Genomic DNA, 20,766 nt, shown 5'->3' on the forward strand with positions numbered 1-20,766 from the left:
TTACGTTTGTATGAGAGAATAAAATCTCTTCTTGATGGATGATTTATTATATTATATTATTATTTATCTTAAGAGTAAAATATGTGGATATATGAAAAATTAGATAATTATTTTTAATTAAATAATGATATTGCATAAATATCCTCAGTATCAAAATTAATATTTAAGTATGCAGTAGTATTGTAAAATATTAAAAAATAATTTGTTACAGATAATTTCTCTTTTTCTCTCTTTATTTATATAGTAAGAATCTATATATCATATTATTTAACTGGTGCGTGTCGAATAATTTAATTGATATTTATACTTACATTCTATTGTATATGAATTTTATCATATTTAAAATCTTATTCATTGAAATATTATAATTTGCAGACAATATGGATAGTTTTCGCGAATTTCACAGATCCAAATAATTTATTTCCAATTCACGCATCGATGCGTGTCATCCACGCATACATATACTATATGTACACATATAAGCGTACTTAAGTGCGTGTGCACCGGTCACGACGCAACAGGATCCGTGTCTTCTCGGCTGCAGTTTAGAGCCCCGTCGCACACATCTCGCTCGTTCTCGCTTCGTAACCACCTACACCGTAATCGCACCGCTCGCGCTCTTCGTTTCTCTCGTGTGCATCGGTTCATTCATCTACGTCGCCATGTCATGCGTAACGCATCTACACGCACACGTACACGACGCTTCGCGCGGTCAAGCCCGACGACGACGACGACGACGATTTACGCGGTCAAGCCCGACGACGACGATTGTGAATGAAATAGTTAGGTCTGTCAGTACCAACTATCACGTCGTTCCCGGCGTACACGGTGCCTCATTCTTAGATTTTATCTAAATCGTCGTGCACGTTATGCGTAAGGCATAGTAAGTGGCCGCGAAAAGCGATATTAGTCCGACCTAAAGGTCGCGGATCATTCAAGGCTTGAAATCGTTCCAATCTTGGTGAGTTCGATTCTCGATGCTGTGATGTGTAAAGAAGCTCGACAGTGTTTGCAAAATTGATCAACAGAGAACATAATTTAAAAAAGGATATCTATTTCCGAGCACACAAAGTGTTATTAAAAAATTGAGAACAATATTCAATTATAGTACAAAAACTACAAAATACGTAACTCAATTGAATAAGCGAGAACGGCAACTTCTTTACAATCTTTGTTTTCCCATTATTTTTATGTAAAATTTGAAATATATGCTTTTCTATTTTATTTTAAATAGAAGATTTTTTTTATTATTTTAAGTGCGGCAAAAGGATGTTAAAAACAAAATAACTCAACATATGTGTGTTCTAATTCAATTCGACCCTGAACTACTTTTATAATCGCTGATTTATAAAAGTGACAAGGGGGCTACTGTTTCTAGGGACTCATTGATAAATCAGTTTCAATTCTCGTGCGATCCCTTCTATTTTTTTATGTAATTCTTCTTGTAACTTATTAATATTCTGGAAAATTTTCTGTCAAGTGATAGCGTGGAGAGACGACCGATAACGAATATGAAGTAATCGACCTTGCGATAACAGTAATGAACGAAAGATGCGCTGTGATCTAAATATAATTACAATATATGAAATGCTGGATTGAAGAATGATTCCAGTTACTGCAAAGTTTCGTCACTTCGCGAGCGTCGAATTTATTGCGCCAACTAGTTTTGGACGCTCGATGTAATTTATATCTGCATTCCAATCGTTCGAGGATTCTTCTTTCAAGATACCCGGATAAAAGCGGAGTGGTCGTTCCATTTCGCTACGTCCACTTCGGCGAGTAAAAAGACATAACAAGCAAGTTTATCGCAGCATCGCATGAATCATCGAGTGAAAATCGAATGAGTGCTCCACGTGCGCGATTGTCAAAATGCAAAACAGCACCGCGGACTCTACGACCGCGACGAACGAGCGCGTCATCGTCCGGTGCAGCTGACCATCGTGTAAGTATATAATAGCTAACATATCAGAGAAAGAGACCACCCGCGCGCAAAATGTTGCACCTCGCATGCGATCTTCATCCGGCGACGAAAATAAAATAATCGTACAGCGCGCGCGAGCGAGCGACAGCCTAGTGAATAAGATACACGGGAGAGGCGAGGTATCAGAGCGGTATGTTAAGTTATTGCCCGTCATGGTCGAACTTAAACACGTGGAGTAATTTATCAATCTGCGAATATGTTACGGAAGCGCTTAGGCGCTCGTGTCGCCCAGAGAAGCAGGCTTGTCGATGGAAAAGCGTCCCGATGTAAAACGCGAAAATGGGCTCTGGAAAAATTCGCATTCTAATAATAAACTAATTGGGAAGCTGTGATAAGAAGTAGAAATTTTACGTAAAATGTTGAATGCATTTGTACATGTATAATGTCTGTGATATCCAAAGATACGGAGAGGTGTCACAATATTGGACGGTAGGAATACAAAAAAATATTTACGGTCAATCATGAAATGTTCAATCTTTATTCGAAGAGATTGAATTAATTAAGCGATAGTGTAAAATTGAAGGTTCGTAGGGTTTTCGCAACGCGAAAAATTTGCACGTAAAAATTATCTTATATGTACCATCCGCGGCATATAAGACTGAATATAATCGACTTATACATGAGTTCCTGCATTTTGATATGGTTTTCTCGCGGAAAAATGAGAATTTATTTTCTACCACAGTGTGTAGAATGACGATGAGGAACGTGGCCGAGACGAGTGTAAAAATATCACAATGAAGATGGCAGTGCCAAATCGCGTGTGGTCCATCCCGTCGAGAGTTCCTCTTGAATTTCACGCGATAAGATTTTGTGTAAACTAATCGCGAGTTTCATCAAAAAGACACCGACCTACTCGCAATTGATATCTGTTGTTACTGGTCTAGTTACTACCTATCGTGTTATGATATGCTCTCGAGAAAGCAATTAGAAAACAAAAGCGTGAAACGGGCTCGATTAATCGGTATTTATTAAATACTTCAACTTCATTTTTTACTGAAATTTTGATTAAACTTTTAAGTGAAATCACAATCGAATGATTTTGCATTATCCATAGCTATATCTTTAGATTTGCACTTGTCTTATATCTGTAAAAAACTGATTGAGTATTTACAATGATACTGTTACTTAACGGAACAATCATATTTCTCGTTTAGTTGCTCGATCGTGTGTTATTATACGGTATAAGGGTCCGTAATTGAAGAAGCAAGTATAAGGTAGCACTTGCGTAATGCTCTCTCAGTGATGCTTTTATTGTTGTCCGCTAACATGTTTAAGATACGTAGGTAGTGCATATCAGAGCAATAAAAAATACACCTATTATACAATAAAAGAATTCAATATCGCTATAATCTTCTCCGCATTACATATTGAAAATATAATTAAAAAAGTCTCAATATAAAAGAATTAAACGAGCTGTCGGCGTTAAATATTTGTCTCCACGTTTCTTGGAATAAATCATTTATTGCCGTATAAATTTTTCAAAATAAATTTTAATTGCAAACACATTTTAATTTGTCTACAAGTAGATTAATTTCTTATAAATTTCATCAAATTATTATTAGCACATTATTTTGTTGTATCATAAAAAAATTCGAAATAAAATAAATATAACTCTGCATAAAATAAATATAATCCGGATAAATTACAAAATAATTAATGACAATTTAATTCAAGTTGCGAGACCGAACATGTGATCAATTAATTGATATTGATAATGATGCTCCGTTAAAAATAAATAATTTTTGTCATGACAAATCTCAAGTGAAAAACATACGCGATTCATCGATGCTCGGGAACAGCCTCATGAATTCAGTAAATTAGTATGTCAATTATATTATAAAGTCAACGCAAAATGCACTAGCGTCAATATATGTACTTGGCATTTAACTCGTCGCCATCGTTTATTCGAATTGCACAATAGCAGATTTTTTCAAGGCATATTATGTCATATTGTTTCTCACTTTTTATCTTTCTTTTGCGATTTTATTAGAATTTGCACATGTTTACGCGTATCATCACAGTATATATGCAATAGTTATTAGCAAATTAGTTACTTTTTAAATTAATTTTTTATTTAATTATTTATTTAATATGATGTATGAGAAGATTTATAATTGTAAATAACATTGTAACATTAATGTGTACACTATTTTTTCATATCTATAACGCACGTTGATAACGAATGAGAAGCGAGTGACATACTGACCTAACGAGACAGATCAGGTGTCGGGATAAAATCTCATATATCTATACAGACAGGAGAATCTATGCGCGCAACTAAATTACACGTGGGTATACGCTGTTTTATTGAAATTGCCGGGGAAAATCGTCGCGTATTTGAATGCGTTCTAGTTACACGGTTCATTCAGGTCCGGTTTCAATGTCGACCTTTGCCGAGTCAAGAGCGGATCTTACGTAATCGGCGCTTCAAAAGGAACCACGAAAGGAATGCATGTGCGAGCAGATTATATATCGCTTTAGTCTAATATAAGTCTAAACCTACACTTACAAAACAACTAGAGATTGCGTTAAAGAATAATGTCTTCTGCGAAATAACCCAATAAAAATTTGGCAAAGGGCATGATAGTAACGTACATAAATAGAATATCTCTCTCAAATTGCCTCAAGATTATCTTTATTCTCCTTTTTTTTCTTTGACTGTTTAATTAATTTGAACTCGAAATATTCTCCACAAGAAAAGAAAACATTTTTAAAAAATTACAAAGAAAAAAATATATCGAAAAAAGGTCTTAAAATTATAAATGATTAAAAATGAAAAGCCTTTAGGGCAAACTGATTGTAAGATAGAAATATATGATTAAAGCCGATTGGATCAATTGTAAATTAACTTCAATAAAACATGAACTTGGCTTGTGCATCATACTCGGAACAAATCGTTGAATTAAAAATAGTACAAATTAAAGTTTTATTTTAAATTTTAAATAATTTAAATTGTAAAGAGAATGGAATTTCTTGATTATTTTATTTAATTTTACTTTTACTTTTTCATTTAAATATATGTCTACGCCTATTAGGATATATATGGTTTATAATGAAAAAATTAGCCGAACAATTTCAATGACGGCGCATTAAATTGTGCGACAAATGGACAATAGAATAATCGATAACGATCGGACGCAGTGCGTCATAAAAATGTTATCAATAATGTTTCTCTGCTGTCCTTGCAACGCATTATCAACTTCACCATTGTCGGATATAAGATATCACGCTCAAATCGTGCCTATAATAAGTACACGGAAGCGCGATTGTCCACTACATTGCTCGATAAGGCATTGACATACGCTATCAATTCAATTGCAAATTTCAGTGTGAGACAAGATCGCGAGGAGAAATAATGGTCCCATTGAACGAATTTTTTTTTATATAAGATGAAGTTATGGGGACCATGTATGTGATTTAACTAAACAGATATAGAGTCAAAAATAGCCAGAGAGCGATATCTGATCACGAGAAGGAAACTTGATCGAAATTGTAAGGCGATATCTCGAAGAATAATTGTATCATTAACAGCACCGATCGTGTCAATTGCTGGATTTTGACGATGTACATCCTCACCTTGTTGATCGAAGCGATCACGAATCGACACTTCAAGTGAGTAGTATTCTGCAAGCTTATCACTACTCGATACCGTATACGTTAGCTGGAATTGGCGTAATTAGACGAGCAAACACATTAATCCGTCATGTTCTCCGCAGAATGATCGACTGTTATTTAGCAAGGTGCGAATTGCAAACATTGTGTATCGTTAATGGTGTCGTTAGAGATGCAGTTAGCAAGCTTTTAGCATTCATCGATTTTATCGTAATTTTTATGTTATTATCTTAAACGGTGTAATTAGTCTTTGCGTCAATCTTAAGCACGCGAGTTTAAATTCAAATTGAAAACATTGATATTTTTTGCAATTTTATTTTTTTATTACATTATTATTATACAGTTTTAATGTTTTTTCCTTATATTTTCTCAAAGATTTTACTCGCACTCTAATAATTAGCCATTGATTAATCAGGATCGCTTCCGATAATTCTTTTTATTCATTCATGATACCGACGTGCATCTTTGATGTCAAGAGCTTGTACGAACAGGAAATACACAAACATTTCAGCGGAGAATTAATTAGAAAAATGAGACCGCATAAGTGTGACCTAATCCTCAAGTTACCAGAATACAAATTGTCGTGTCACGAACTGTCGGAGTGCTGCTCCTACACAGGATACGGTCATAGACGGGCCAGTGAATCCTATTCGCGCGTCATTGACCGACTGACTGTTATAAGCGAATTTTTCCGCTCCACTTTAAATAAGGATTACGTTGAATGACAGATGCAGCGCTTAAATCGATAAAGACTGTAATTTCAACCTTTTCGTGGAACCCAAGAAGAAAAATGTATCATATTTTTTTCTTAAAAAAGAAAGAAATTAAATTGATTCAATTTATAAATGTGCATACGTGTATCTTTTTTTCAATATAAATTCATTCAAATCTATTGCACTATCTAGTTGAATTGAATCGGTGATTTCCTTTGAATTCAAGTTGTTTACATAAATTATCAAGCACAATCAATTGTATTTAATTATGCATCGCGCAATTATGTATATGCTTTTTTTCCCATAGTGTTCATGGTCAACACATTTTATCGACGTAATATTAACACGATACTGCGTATATAAAATCGAAATTAGAAGGAAAAAAAAAGATATGATGAAACAAGGATATTATAAAGCGCAATAAAAATATAGAGCACACTAATTTGACAGTTATGGTTCTCGAAAATAGAATCTAATTTAAAATGATGTAATCGCGAGCAAAAGAATCAATCTAACCCTATAGAAAACATAAAAAATATATATATTTAAGCGAAAGATAAAACACTATATGATTAATGCATCTATATATATGATGCCTATCGTTTCTTTTAAAATACTGCTGCCTTACAATTAAAGATAAAATGGGAAAAAAAATATATAAATCGTGTGTCGCGTGTAAAAGTATATTACGTAAAAGTATACTTAACGAGCTATCTTTGCTCTCTAAGGAGTAGTATCGGATAAATTTAGAAAATCAATATCAATCTCCTTGCATTGATGGAAGTTACCGTGCATAAACGCATTGAATACGAGCGTTTCTGACAACTTAAAAATAGTCTTCGACAACTTATGCATTTGTATCACGGTAACTGGACCTTGATATGCGACATTTATAATCTGTATAACTGATGTGTATTAAATTAAAAAAATCATTGATTATCATGTTGGCTTATAAAATTAAATTAAAAAACAAAAAATGCATAAAATGAATAAAATAACAACAAATAATTAAAGAAATTATCAATTGTAATAATCATTTAAAAAAATTTATTGAATTTATTCATCAGTTATAATTGAAAAATTTGCTGCAGCAAATGTAAAAAAATAAGTTTGTTCAATATTGCTTCGCAGTCTACGTGATATTAATCGATAGCTTAATTAGTATATAATTATGTCTTACGTAACACTTTAAAGAAGTGTAAGAGAAAATTCACGGACTGTTGTTGCTGAGATTAATTAATGTTATCATCGGAAGCAAATCGCTAAATCGCGGAAATTATGCAAAATGAATGTGATTGTGCAACTCGCGCGTAATGCGTCGTGTATTTCATGAATGAACCAGAATTTTCCACGTGTATCAGCTGGTGATTGATGACATAACCGATGCTTGTATGACCGCCACATGTGTGACGTCACTCGCAAAGGAAGATATCGAACAATGCTCATCACATTGTGTATCACCCACATTTAAGAAATTTTCAGAAATAATTAAAAAAAAAAAAATCAAGCCTGTATATCCTAAATATATGCAAAAAAGATAATAAAAAAGAAAGTATTAACCAGTTTAAGTCGATTTCCAACAATATCATTGTCATTTAAAAGAGAAAATGATTTTGAATAAATGTTTTTTTAAAATCGAATCTTTCAGATTATTAAAAAAAATAAGAACAAACCATAGCAAAAGAATGAGAGTACAAATTAAATGCATCGAAACGATAAGATAATTACTCGCGATGGAGCATTTCTAGACGACATCACTAGGATTTTCAACGCGAAGACGGTCCTTTCTGATTCATAGAAAATGATAAAAAATATTGACAAAGCCACACAAAAAGCGTAAGAAAATCATTGATAACACAACGCGATTCGAATGTACTGGAACTATGACGCAACCATCGACGATAGGTCGTCCCAAGTGACCTCACGTTGGGGCTTCGAGCACGAAGACGATCCTTCCAGACGTCTGGGAATGACGGTAGGGGTTCGCTATTGGCATATAGACACCAGAATAGCACCGAGGAGTTGCGGACTGACTGGAAAGTGGCTCGGATCGATAAACGTGCGTCTGCTCCGTCCGGCTCCCACCGACAGACACACACGCGCTCACACACAAAGACACATGTGTCCCCAAACTAGTTTTAAGGAGGCATGCATATACGCGACCACGATGCACGATCCCGATCAGTCGCAATGTAACCGCAGCGTGAGACGGCCTCGCACCAGGCCATCGGGTGATCGCCATCAGATGCTCGACATAGGCTGATCTCGCGCTGAAGATCAGATCACCGGTCGCCAAAGCCGGCGATCAGTGACTTGTGATACAGAAGGGAGTCTCGTCCTTGGGAATCATCGAGGATCTGTCTGCGACCACGCCTGAAAAACCAGGTATGGGCGGAAGGAACGGAAAAGCCATTCGAAATCGAAACTTACTGGTCTAACGAGAGATGTTTTAGTAAGAAAATATTTATTCTAGAGGCCAGGTTTATCAACTGTTTTTTGTTCAGCGATTTTCGCGGACTAATATTCAACAGATTTGGATTGATTTTCAAAAATCGCTGAAAGTTTTATGTCATGAATAGAGAATGTAACAGTTGTAAGTGAAGAAAATTTTTCGGAGCTTAAGAGAATCAAAGTGATTGAGTAAAAATGATTGAAAAGCCCCGCAATCCTTAATCCATTAAAAAAAAAAAAATCTTTTTCATAGAAGAATCCTAAAATTTTAAAAATTAAATTTTAATTGAGTTTCTTAAGATGTTAAAAAATGAATTACGTTGCTGATGAATTTTTTTTTTAAACAGACCTTTCAGCTTCTTACAAACACCGTGATTTTTTCCTTTCAGGCGTTACTTCGATATTGTATTTGATTGCACAAGGCGAAAGATATATATTCGGGATGTATAGTCGGTATCGCGGATACACAGATAATCATTGATAAGCCTTCATTAATGCATTCTGAACTTTTTTTCGAAGTCAAAATCGCGTTCGACCGATTAAAGGCGTTCCAAACAAAAACACGCGTGCAAAAATGCGCTTGCGTTCGAAGAGAAATGTTTTATTCGCGCATAATCAACTGCTATACCTGTTCACTGTTGATTCGGAAAACGGTGACGAATGCGAGATGTAGAGATAAGCGACAGAGAATTCCGTCGAGGTTGTCCAACGGCTTGATTGTGCGTAGGTTAAGGTTACAAGAACTCGTATAATTCACGCAACGAAACATGCTTTTCAGACCCCGCTACCCGATCGATGCGTGACGTAAAGAGCAGCTGATCAGACAATGAAAATCAAATGCGATCGGGCGATCGGGTAGTTCGTGACATTTATTCATCTTTATCAGGAACTGCAGCCTGTATCGATATCATTATATTGATATCGATCATTTCAGATCTTCTTTCTTAATATGGGGATAAAGGAAAATTAAATATTGTAAAATCTGCAAAAATATATTGATTAATATCGATTAATAAAAAAATATATCGATTAATAAAATTAGTAAGAAAATTAATTTTAAAAGAATTGCAGATTTCTAAATTTTACATATCATATAAAAATGAATGGACAGAGAGCAATCGGAAGAGACAAAAAAATCAATAATTTTAAAATCAATTCCAAACAATTAAATATTTAATTTCAAAATAAACAAAATCTATGTCTGTTTATTACTGTTTATAAATATTATAACTCAACATAAAATTTTTTCCTTTTCTTTTTAATTCACAACACAATATTAATTGTTTCGAGATATTGATTTTACAGTTACACTTGTGAAAGCAAAATTACTTTTTTAATCGAACAGCCGCACGGTCTGGCCTTGATCGAGCAGTTTACAATCTCAATTTCCGCGCGTAAGGTTGCCACGCGATTGAAGATCGTTATCGTTATCGTCGCGATGCGACGTTTTCATTAGCGATGATATCGAATCCATTCCGGATTTCGGATATTGATAGGAAAATTTGACGCCCGCGTAAAAATTAATCTGTAGTTTGATCGTCATTGTTAGTAGACAAAGATAGGAAGAAAAAATTAAATTGATCATTGCATTACGGATGACTTATCAAAATGAATAATTATCCAGACGACTTATTACATATAAACAATTTAACGCGTTTACGACAGTAATATCGCAAAATAGATTATCATATCAACTTGTTCCGAGACGTAATTCAAGCAGGAGGAAATTGAGCATGTTAGATGTTAATTACGCGGCACACGTGGCGTGTATAAAACATTTATTCATGATATTATCTGCTTGATATACGCTTGTGACTTTATTCACAAATACAACGTAAATCACGCAAATCACGGAACTATTCGAAGAGTTTTAGCACATATGCCGAGATTGTTTTATAACACCTTGCGCATAGGCAAAAAATTTAGATATAACACATAAATAAAAAATCAACAATGCAGGAACGATTCTCGCTATGAAAAAATTAAATTCATTAATAAGAAAGAATTGTTGATAATGAATCTTCAACGTAATGTAAAGCTATTATGATAAATGGCTCTGAGGATAATTATTTGATAAATATGTCAGCTTTGACATATTAAAGATTAAGATATTATGTGTTGAAAATATCAACTTTCTCTAGAATTATGCAATTATATACAATAATGCAATAATAATAATAACAATAATGCAATAATAATAATAACAATAATAATAATAATAATAATAATATATAATTTAATATCCTTGCATAATATTATTAAACAAACTTTGAATTTTCTTACATAATAAATTTATTTCTGATTAATATTCCACGTGGTCTGTTAAACTTACGATTAGATTAACATGACGATTCTTTGGCAGTGATCCTCCACAGGAAGTTACCTTTCTTCGACTGGCACATCGCTGGATTCATATTTCGATTTTTGCCGTGATTAACCGACAGCAGTTCTTCAGAGAATCTAATCAACGAGAGAAAAGAGGGAGAGATAGTTGTTTTCTCCCGGCATAATTATATAATTTACGTTATTTGCGTCCTGAAATACAACTCTCGTCGTCGTTACCGTCGTTGCCGTCGTCGTCGTCGTTGTCGGCGGCGCGAGCCTTATCATTCTCAAAGAAGAATGGCTATATATTTACGGCAACGAGTTTCACGCAGCCCTCAGTAGAAAGATGATAGAGGGCCAGGTGCATCAACATCCGGTACGAGTGCCGCCCGACAAGTCACAATCATCCCAGACTGCCAATACCGGCATCAAGTTCGAAAAGTACGTTGAAAAAAATCATTGTGCAGAAAATATTCCGTGGTCTTCACGTATCACGTAACGAAAATTAAGAGTTTCGAATAAAAATTTTAAGCAAGACGCAACGATCTATGTTTAGCGCGTGGATGATCCAGAAATAGTTAGGTGACAGTGTTCAACGGAATCGTGAATAAAATTACTCGATGGAATTAATTGTGGATTTATGTGCTTACGCATATGACACGATTAATCGCATGCGTTCATTCATCTAGCATCAATTTGTCTTGCATCATTTAATCCAGGCTTTGGTTTTCATTTTTTCATCATCCGACTGTGTATACTTCATTATCATGCATTTTAATCCTTCAACTATGAAATGATTTGATGCGAAAATTTAAAAAATAAAATAATATTATTGAAATGACAAATGTTTGACAGTTGCGTTAAAAATCTTCTATGAAAAGTTATCTTAGATCTATATCAATTTTCTATTTAATTATCATTATTTTGTGTATCGAAATCAGAAAGACAAACGTTCTGCATAATGGCACGATGTAATATTTATCATTCTGTTATCGAATCATAGAATCACATTTGTCGATTTCATTCAAAGATATTGATAAACCATAATGTTCCGACTTTATCATCTTGACGACTATAACAAAAGGTTAATGACTATTCTTAACACCTGTTCGACATCAACGTAACGGAAATCTGTCTTTCTGTCGGCAGTGAGCAATGTAAGGAGCCTCTGCTTCTGGAGAAGCAAAACTCCCACAAGATGACATCGACCGATGACCGCTCGCGGACCACTTCAGAGTCGAAGGACACTAACAGCAATGGACAGGCGACCACGGTAAATTCCACTATCAGCGGTGGACACAATATCGAGGACTGCTTCGAGGTGACCATCTTCGACGAGGGTGCCGATGGCGGCCGGCTGCCGGATGTTGTCGCCGAGAGTAAAATCTACGTAGCTGATGAGAACGAACCGCTCGAATCGTACTTGGCGATCACTATCCAAGTCTTCATACCTTTCCTCATCGCCGGCTTGGGCATGGTGGGCGCCGGATTAGTTCTCGACCTAGTCCAAGTATGAACAAAATTCACATGCCTATCATGAGCAGATTCTTTTTCTTTTGTCTCCTCCTCTTTCTACCCAGAAATATCTTACAAGGCGCGATGTCTCACACACACAATAACATCAATATAGATTTCACGCGACTCATGGCAATCAATCAGATGGCACACGATAGTATTATTATTAAACGAACTATCTAGCTTTTACAATCTCTCTTGATATCTATTGTAAAGTTTTTTCTTCACTCTTTTAAAGAGAATTAAATACTTTAAATAAAATACGAATGGAGAATATTTGAAAATAAAAAAAAGAAGAGAGAAGAAAATTACGTAGAATTTTTAAATTATACGAATTAAATTATATGAAGAAGAGAAAAGGTGAACCAACGCGGTAATTTGTGCGCATATGTTTTATTACAATCAAATTATATTGATATTCTAACTAAATAATAAACACTATCACAAAAAGTTTACGTTTCAATTCTTTTTTTAATTTTTTTTTTCTCTTTCATATGATATATTCAATAAAAATTTTTATTAGTTTATTTTGAACTTAAAATTAGATCTTGGCAAAATTAAATCTTTAGATTTATTTATTTTAACTATTTATTAATTAGGCTTTCTCTCCTATCTAAAAGGAGATGATTTCAAATTAGCTTAATTTTAATTAACTTGACAAATTTTTATTTCATTTGCTTATAGCACTGGGAAGTTTTCGAGAAAGTTAACGAACTCATGATTCTGGTACCAGCACTTTTGGGACTGAAGGGTAATTTAGAAATGACCCTCGCATCACGTCTTTCTACTCAAGCGAATCTCGGACACATGGACTTGCCGAAGGAACAATGGCACATGATCATTGGGAATCTCGTCTTAATACAGGTGAGAATGACTAGTTCCATTCAATCACAAATTTAAGAATGGAGCAATTTTTTTTTTTTTATGTAACCATAGAAAATTTGATTTCTGTAATGATCGAATTCTGCAATTGCAGTTTCGTTAACTATTCGTTGCGAATCTTGGATACTAACAATTGTAATTTTAATTATTATTAATAAATACGAAATGAAACACAGATCGTCAATCAAAGCGTCTGCCAAATATATTTGTATTATTCTGATAATGCATATTCTAATACTGTAAGTGTAGATCAAACCATGATATAACAAAATGTACTCCGTTAGTCCTTTCGCATTTAGGTTCAGACTTTGCTTTGGCGAAACTGGTTCTAACTAGATATTCCACAATTAAACGCCGATATTTGCCATTCGTCATTCGAAGGAGTCGTAACTTAATTCCGTCGAATACATTGTGAAACGCATATTAGCTTAATTCGATGCCATATATTTTTCCCTTGACTTCTACTATTTCGTTTTAATTGGCGTTCTGATTCTTTGATAGACTGCATCTTTGCAACTTCTTGTTTAACAATTATGTGACAAAGTGTGCGAAAAAGTTCTCTGCTATTAATCATCCGATTCCTTATCATCTAGCATCGTAAATATATCCGCGGATGCACGCGGTTACGTACGGTTTTTTTTTTATTCAAGTTTAGCCTCGCGAATTTCCATTAGTAAATCAGTGGTATGAAATTCTTGTGATTTTGCTAATTAGGAATAAATTAATAAAATTCGCGCATTTTAACGAATTGTTGCTATTTGTCAATTATGAAACGATCGTCGTTGTTGATATATTCTGACTGTCGTAAATTGTCAGAGGATATTATGTCGTGAGGTGATAATTTGACCTCTAGTTAACAGTTAATTGTGAAACGAGCCGGCAACACAATTCTGAGAAAGTAAGCAACGTTTTTCCTAGCCGTTCGATTTAACAAATTGAGCTACGCTCTCCGGCCGTCTTATCACATTGGCGCCACGATTTTATTTGGCCTTCGGCAAGCCGACTGTTTGCCGTACGATCTTTCGCACGGCACATGGCTGGTTACTTTATAAAACATCACGCTTTAAACGATATGTGTGTTTCCATATCGTGAATCAATATCTATATAAGATAAGTTGATTTATGTTTGAAATTTCTGTTTGAAAATTAGAAAATTCTTCTCGCAGAAAATATAAAGAATCACCCCGTATCAAAATTCTACAAACTTATAATTAGCATTTTTCTTTAACATATGTTTCACCACTTTTTTAATTTTTTCCGTAGCATTCTAAATATCTTATATCAAGTATTATTAATTTATATTAAATATTATTAAATTTTATAATAATTTGTCAAAGGTCCTGCATTTTCAATGCAATTTTATATAACCATCCACGCTTCTCCCTTAAAACAAGCATTAAAAAAAATTCAAAAAATAAACAAGAGAATCTTGTTTCTCACACTTCAAACTTTTATTGATATAAATCTGTTGCTTTATAAAAATCAAAGTTACCTCAATTTTATAGTGCCAAGCAATAGTGGTAGGCTTCCTGGGTTCCGTGGTGGCGATCGTGATGGGTGCCTTTCGCAACGGCACAGTCTCCCTAGATCACGCCTATCTGCTATGTGCTAGCAGTCTGGTCACCGCGTCCCTCGCTTCCTTTGTTTTGGGTCTTATTACCGCGGGAGTAATCGTCTTCTCCCGTCATTGCAATATCAATCCGGATAACGTGGCTACGCCGATAGCCGCCAGTCTCGGCGATATCACATCCTTGACACTTCTCTCTTGGATCGCCACCGTGCTCTACGAATCTATAGACAAACAAGACTGGGTAGCGCCCCTCGTTATAGCCTGCTACATCCTTGTGACACCACTCTGGGTGTGGATCGCTAAGAAGAACAAGTACACCAACGACGTGCTTTATTTTGGTTGGACGCCAGTCATGGTGGCTATGTTAATCAGCAGGTAAAAAAAAAAGAAATCACATTATTTACAATCTTGCAAGTTTGCTGATGGATAATGTGTTGTCTATCAAAGCCTATTGCTATCAGTATATTATATCATATTTCAAATAAAGTTTAAAATTCTGTAATGTGCGAAATTTTCTACACAGTTGCGGCGGTCTTATACTAGAATTTATGGTATCGCGTTTCGAAAATCTGACGGTGTTTCAACCGGTCATCAATGGAGTTGGCGGGAATCTGGTGGCCGTCCAAGCTAGCAGAATATCAACGGCGCTTCACAAGCAAGCCGAACTTGGCACGCTTCTAATACCACCGGGACACACGCATCCCGTCATCTTTATCACTCCTATCGCTAATTTCTTCGGGAAAGGTATCTCTTTGTTCCTCGATAAATAATCATATAATTTTTCTTCATCGTTACTTGTTTTCTTCAGGTATACATGCCAGGACGACGAGAGTCTTGATGACGATGGTGATACCGGGCCACATCATCTTCATTTACTTGATTAATTACATGAAAGACGGCAATACGTCGATGACGCCGCTATTCGTCTTCGTTTACCTCTGCGCAGCAATGCTACAGGTCGCGGCGCTCCTCTATATCGCTTACATAATGATCCACTGGATGTGGAAACGAAAGATCGATCCCGACAACTCAGCGATACCGTATCTGACCTCGATGGGTGATTTGCTCGGGATCAGTCTGCTTGCGATTGCCTTTCAATTTCTGTACCTGGTCGGAGATCAAGATTTCGACGCGCCCTGACCGTAGTAAGACTAATTTTTGTATGGCTATAGTGCAAGTTAACAACGATCATAGTAACTGGCACGCAATTAGACGCGCGCTTACACGCATAATTAAAGAATCTATCAACTAATTAAAACTGTTTTTCTAAGAATTCATAAATATTAATCGCATTATATAATGAAGCGATTATGTGTATATCAGATATTGCGATCAAGAAAAGATTTTTCACAATATAAAAATTCTCTAATTAGAAATTTTTACATATAGACTGCGTTCTAAAATTCATTGCCGATACTAAAATCTATAGTTCACGTTATGTATATTGTAGATTTTAAACTGGCAGTGAATTCAGAACGCAGTCATAATATTTTTATTGAGAAACATTAATTATTCAAGCGCATGCAAGTTCATATTAGTAAAATAATTTACGGATACTCAAACGAAATTATATTTTTTTGCAGGAAGTCATAAATTATATAATGTTTTCCGGCGAACGACGGGCACAAGTTAGAGAGCTGTCGGACTGAAAGGGCATTCCTATAAGGCTGTGGTCGTCTGAAAGTATATTCCACCGAACGCTATCTTCGATCTGCCAGTCCACCAATGAGTCTCACAAGGACGGATGGTCGCGGTATTTATTTGACAAAGTATTAACAATTCGTCATTTTTTTATCTCGCCTTTTTGTCAAGAAATTAAGATTAATCATCAAATATATCGAGAATCCCTCTTCATATTTTGCGAAAACTTATTCGTCGAATTATTTTCAACAGAATCTTGTCTGATATCTCAGTATTTGATAATTGATAAATTTCTAAATGCAAAATAAAAGTAATGGATCGTTAATGCTTTGTCAAGTCAAACGGGCATACTCAGGTTTTAATTAGGTACTAATATATCAGAAGATAAAGGTTGGTATACTGATTATAGCTACTAATATATTAAAAGATAAAAGATCAGTAGTACGTGGCAAATTAATTCGTCGAATAAAAATTACGATTGAATTTTTGCAAATAATGTTATCTTCAAAGTTTAAGTCTAAAATTTGAAAATTAATTTCTGAAAAAAACGGCCGATAGATAAAGATAATAAATAGCATTAAATTAATTATTTACTAAATAACAACAATAATTTCGTGAACGAATTTTTCGACAATATATGTTTGGCAAAATATCTCCCGAGCATAACTCAAAGCCTAAGACTTTGTTAATCATAGCTTAGGTATATTTTAAAATTTAAGAACAAAATTCTCGTAAACTAAAGGAAAAAAATTGAAACAAAGATTATCGTATTTTCTGAAAATGGAATGGAATAGAGTCTACAAAAATATACATAAATATATAAAAAATTGCAATCGTGAAGATTGCGCTTAATATTATATAGTTCCGTAGACTCTCATTCATTTTTTTGAGCTCAGCGAGAATTCTGATTCTTCCATCAAACACGTAAATAAAAAAGTACGTGTAATCATATTACCAATTGTGCATGTGTCTTCGAATAGTTGCCTTCGTATACGACGAAATTTAGATAAGTATTTAGAAGCTGCCACGCGATCTATTTTTGGAAGCTTTAGAAGCGTTCTCGGATTTGCTCTAAAATACAGGAATACTCGCTACATAAATTATCTTAACTTTTGCGGTGCAGTTAATTAAAATTTAGTCTTCCTTGTGCATACAAGCAATTCTAATCTCCATTTTTTTTATAATTTTTGGAATTATTTGTTTAAAATATTCAAAAAAGTCTTGTATTTCTATAAGAATAATCGCCTATGAAAAATAAAATGTATTATCGAGTGAAAAATTGAGTCAATAACATCATAAGTTCAAGAGCCAATAAAATCACACGGAATCTCATACGACAATGATCGATGGTTTTTCAGGCTCAGTAGTATTATCTTGATCAAGTAAATGTATTTTCAAAATGTTTTAAACGGATTAAATTTTGCACATATTGATGTACCATAACTTATACAAAAAAGGGAACTATTGCAAGTTTGCAATACTTGAAAGAACACGATAATTAAAGCTTAACATTTTAAATTGATATAAAAACGAATGCGCAGTTGTTAAGAAAAATATAATCCACAAATTATACTCGATTAATCGTATTAAAATATCATTGCAAATTTTACGAAAAGGGTGCAAAGACAGGTTTTTTTGTGAATCTTAGTGAAATTGTGCACGATAGAGTAGCATCTCTTCGAGGAGAGAACGACGAGTAGTATTTAGTAACATAAGAAATGTGCATTTAATTAATGCTCAGTTGACAATTATCTCTAACATTGTGCGAATAATTTAATTCACACATTAATTACGACTCGTAGTACAACACGTTTCTTTGTGTTCAAAGATAAAGAGGTTTTAACGCATTCACAGCGACCCTTCGGTCGAGATTAATTTCACTCGGTCTGTTAATTTATGTAAGTATTATACTGTATAGTATTGTGTAAATTACAATATTCCATAAAGGAAGAGCGAAAAGAGAAAACATCGTTATATCCCCGTGTACATATTACTGTGTATAATGTGCGTATTTTTATGTACATTAGATATATTAGAGGCGTCGGGTCGGAGACTAATATTTAGTCTATGTGATAGGAAAAGGGATTTATATCCAAGATGATATCGCCTTTCGATACATACATTCAGTATTATCGTTTTACTATTGCCTGGAATTGCTATAAATGCGACTCTATCAAAGATATCCGGTTCCGCTGAAAGAATATCACGCTTCTTTTCACGTATGTTTTGTAGCAAACTGCGTTCGAGTCGATCCGATTATGATAGCACGATGCACTCTTGTACAAGAAAAAAAAAAAGATATTACAACGTTAACGTCACGTGATGAGCATTAATTCATTCACTGTCAAATTATTTCATTCACTTCGACTCGCGGTAGTTGCTTTACGAGTTTTATCAGCGCGATAAAGAAGATATTGCGAGATTATGTGAAAATGCGAAAATGTGCTCGCGTATTAGCGAACAAAAATTCTCTTAAGCCGTATGCATATATTTTGTTATGCAAACGAGTACTTTAAACAGTGTTTATTGATCGTAGCATCTATTGCTCGTAGCAAATTCGTTTTATAAGAGCGACATACCCTTTTTCTTTTTTTTTTTTATATACATCTGTTTTATTTTTTTCTAACGAGCACAATAATTGTATTATGGAAGGAAACGTGCTATAATATAAATACGCAGACAATAATACGCAATCTCTGAGAGGATACATAAAGTATTTTGTATGTAAAGTTGAACGAAGTATATAGGATCCCTTGTATAAAGCTGACTTTTATAAATAAAAATGAAAATGACATATATTTTAAATCATTTTTTTTCTGGAAGAAAATAATGTTGTAAGGAAAAATGATGCTGCCACTCGATCGCCGGATTGCAAACTCTTGTCTCGATGTACTGTATTCCAAAAAATATAGTCGTCTTTAAGCATTGTCTATAGTTTAAAATATATAATATAGCGTTTGTTTTCCGTAAACTAGAATGACGACAGACAATAATAGCAAAGGAAAAGAGAAATATTTTATATACAATATCGTATTAAACTTATAAACAATAGAACTGGATATTTTAACGGAGAGATCGAGCAGTGTACTTCGGAAATATGTTCCTGTGTCTACATTAAAATACATTAAAAGCAAGGAAGATGGGCATTTTGAATCGTTACAATCAATTCCGCAAATACACTAGCGATATCTATAATTAATTGCGGCATGAATTGTTGAGTTTTCTGACGACGAGCGTGATATAGCGCAATGATATCCCGATGTCTAACTGGAATTATGCTTTTATCTGTTAAATACGAAATCATCAAAATCAGCATAATATAGTAGATAAATATTTTGATGTAGATCTCATCGAAATGTAATTTTTGTAAAATATGTACAAAGAAAAAAATAAGATGTACAAAAGGAATATTCTGGCTTTCTTTTATGCAACAATTATATATTTATTTAATACATATGGCAAAATATTAAATATCGAAAGAAATAGAATAATTGTGATCATGTAATAAGAGTAATTTGCATATACTATCTTGCTTTTATTTGATTTTTTGCTCCTTCCAAGAGAGATACCTTCTAATTATATACATACATATATATATATATATATATATATATATATATATATATATATTGGATGATTTTTTTATAAATAAATCTAAGTAATATACAAAATATACAACTTAAGTTTTCACTTTTCATAATTAATACACACACTTTTATCATTTCTCTTCAATATTCATTTTGCAACATTGTCATCTTTTAATTTATCTCTAAATTGTTTTGCTACATTTTATTCCTACATTATAAATATTCATACCTAATATATATTAATAAACAGTCATAACTATTGTTAATATCATAATTGCTAGATTAATATCACGGAAATATGTATGCATCATATTGATACATCTCCACAAAATCCTGAGATATTTTTTTATTACAAAACATTATCATGATTGTAGCAATATTTATATAAGCAAGTTTTCATGATGCATAGGTGATTATCACATTTATATGATTCGTAAACTTAATTGTAGCATAAAAAAATATTAATATATTTGTTTGCCACTTGAATCA

The 20,766-nt window shown here is 33.9% G+C and overlaps 1 protein-coding gene across 4 annotated transcripts; it reads left to right on the forward strand.

The window, feature by feature from the left end:
• Positions 1 to 433: 433 nt before the first annotated feature.
• LOC126850821 (solute carrier family 41 member 1-like) lies at positions 434 to 20,098 on the forward strand. 4 transcript variants are annotated; one of them, XM_050594182.1, is made up of 9 exons: positions 434 to 961; positions 1,481 to 1,942; positions 11,120 to 11,523; positions 12,232 to 12,592; positions 13,282 to 13,461; positions 14,985 to 15,424; positions 15,573 to 15,793; positions 15,858 to 16,194; positions 16,633 to 20,098. In XM_050594182.1, the coding sequence occupies exons 3-8, from the start codon at positions 11,429 to 11,431 to the stop codon at positions 16,187 to 16,189; spliced, it is 1,629 nt and encodes a 542-aa protein (XP_050450139.1). In that variant the 5' UTR covers positions 434 to 961; positions 1,481 to 1,942; positions 11,120 to 11,428; the 3' UTR covers positions 16,190 to 16,194; positions 16,633 to 20,098. The 4 variants fall into 4 exon arrangements, with proteins under 4 accessions (XP_050450139.1, XP_050450140.1, XP_050450141.1 ...); XM_050594183.1 differs by lacking the exons at positions 434 to 961; positions 1,481 to 1,942 and adding an exon at positions 5,256 to 5,593; XM_050594181.1 differs by lacking the exons at positions 434 to 961; positions 1,481 to 1,942 and adding an exon at positions 8,220 to 8,691.
• The last annotated feature ends 668 nt before the right edge of the window (positions 20,099 to 20,766 follow it).

This window comes from Cataglyphis hispanica, chromosome 7, assembly GCF_021464435.1.
Source record: "Cataglyphis hispanica isolate Lineage 1 chromosome 7, ULB_Chis1_1.0, whole genome shotgun sequence".
Classification (NCBI taxonomy): domain Eukaryota; kingdom Metazoa; phylum Arthropoda; class Insecta; order Hymenoptera; family Formicidae; genus Cataglyphis; species Cataglyphis hispanica.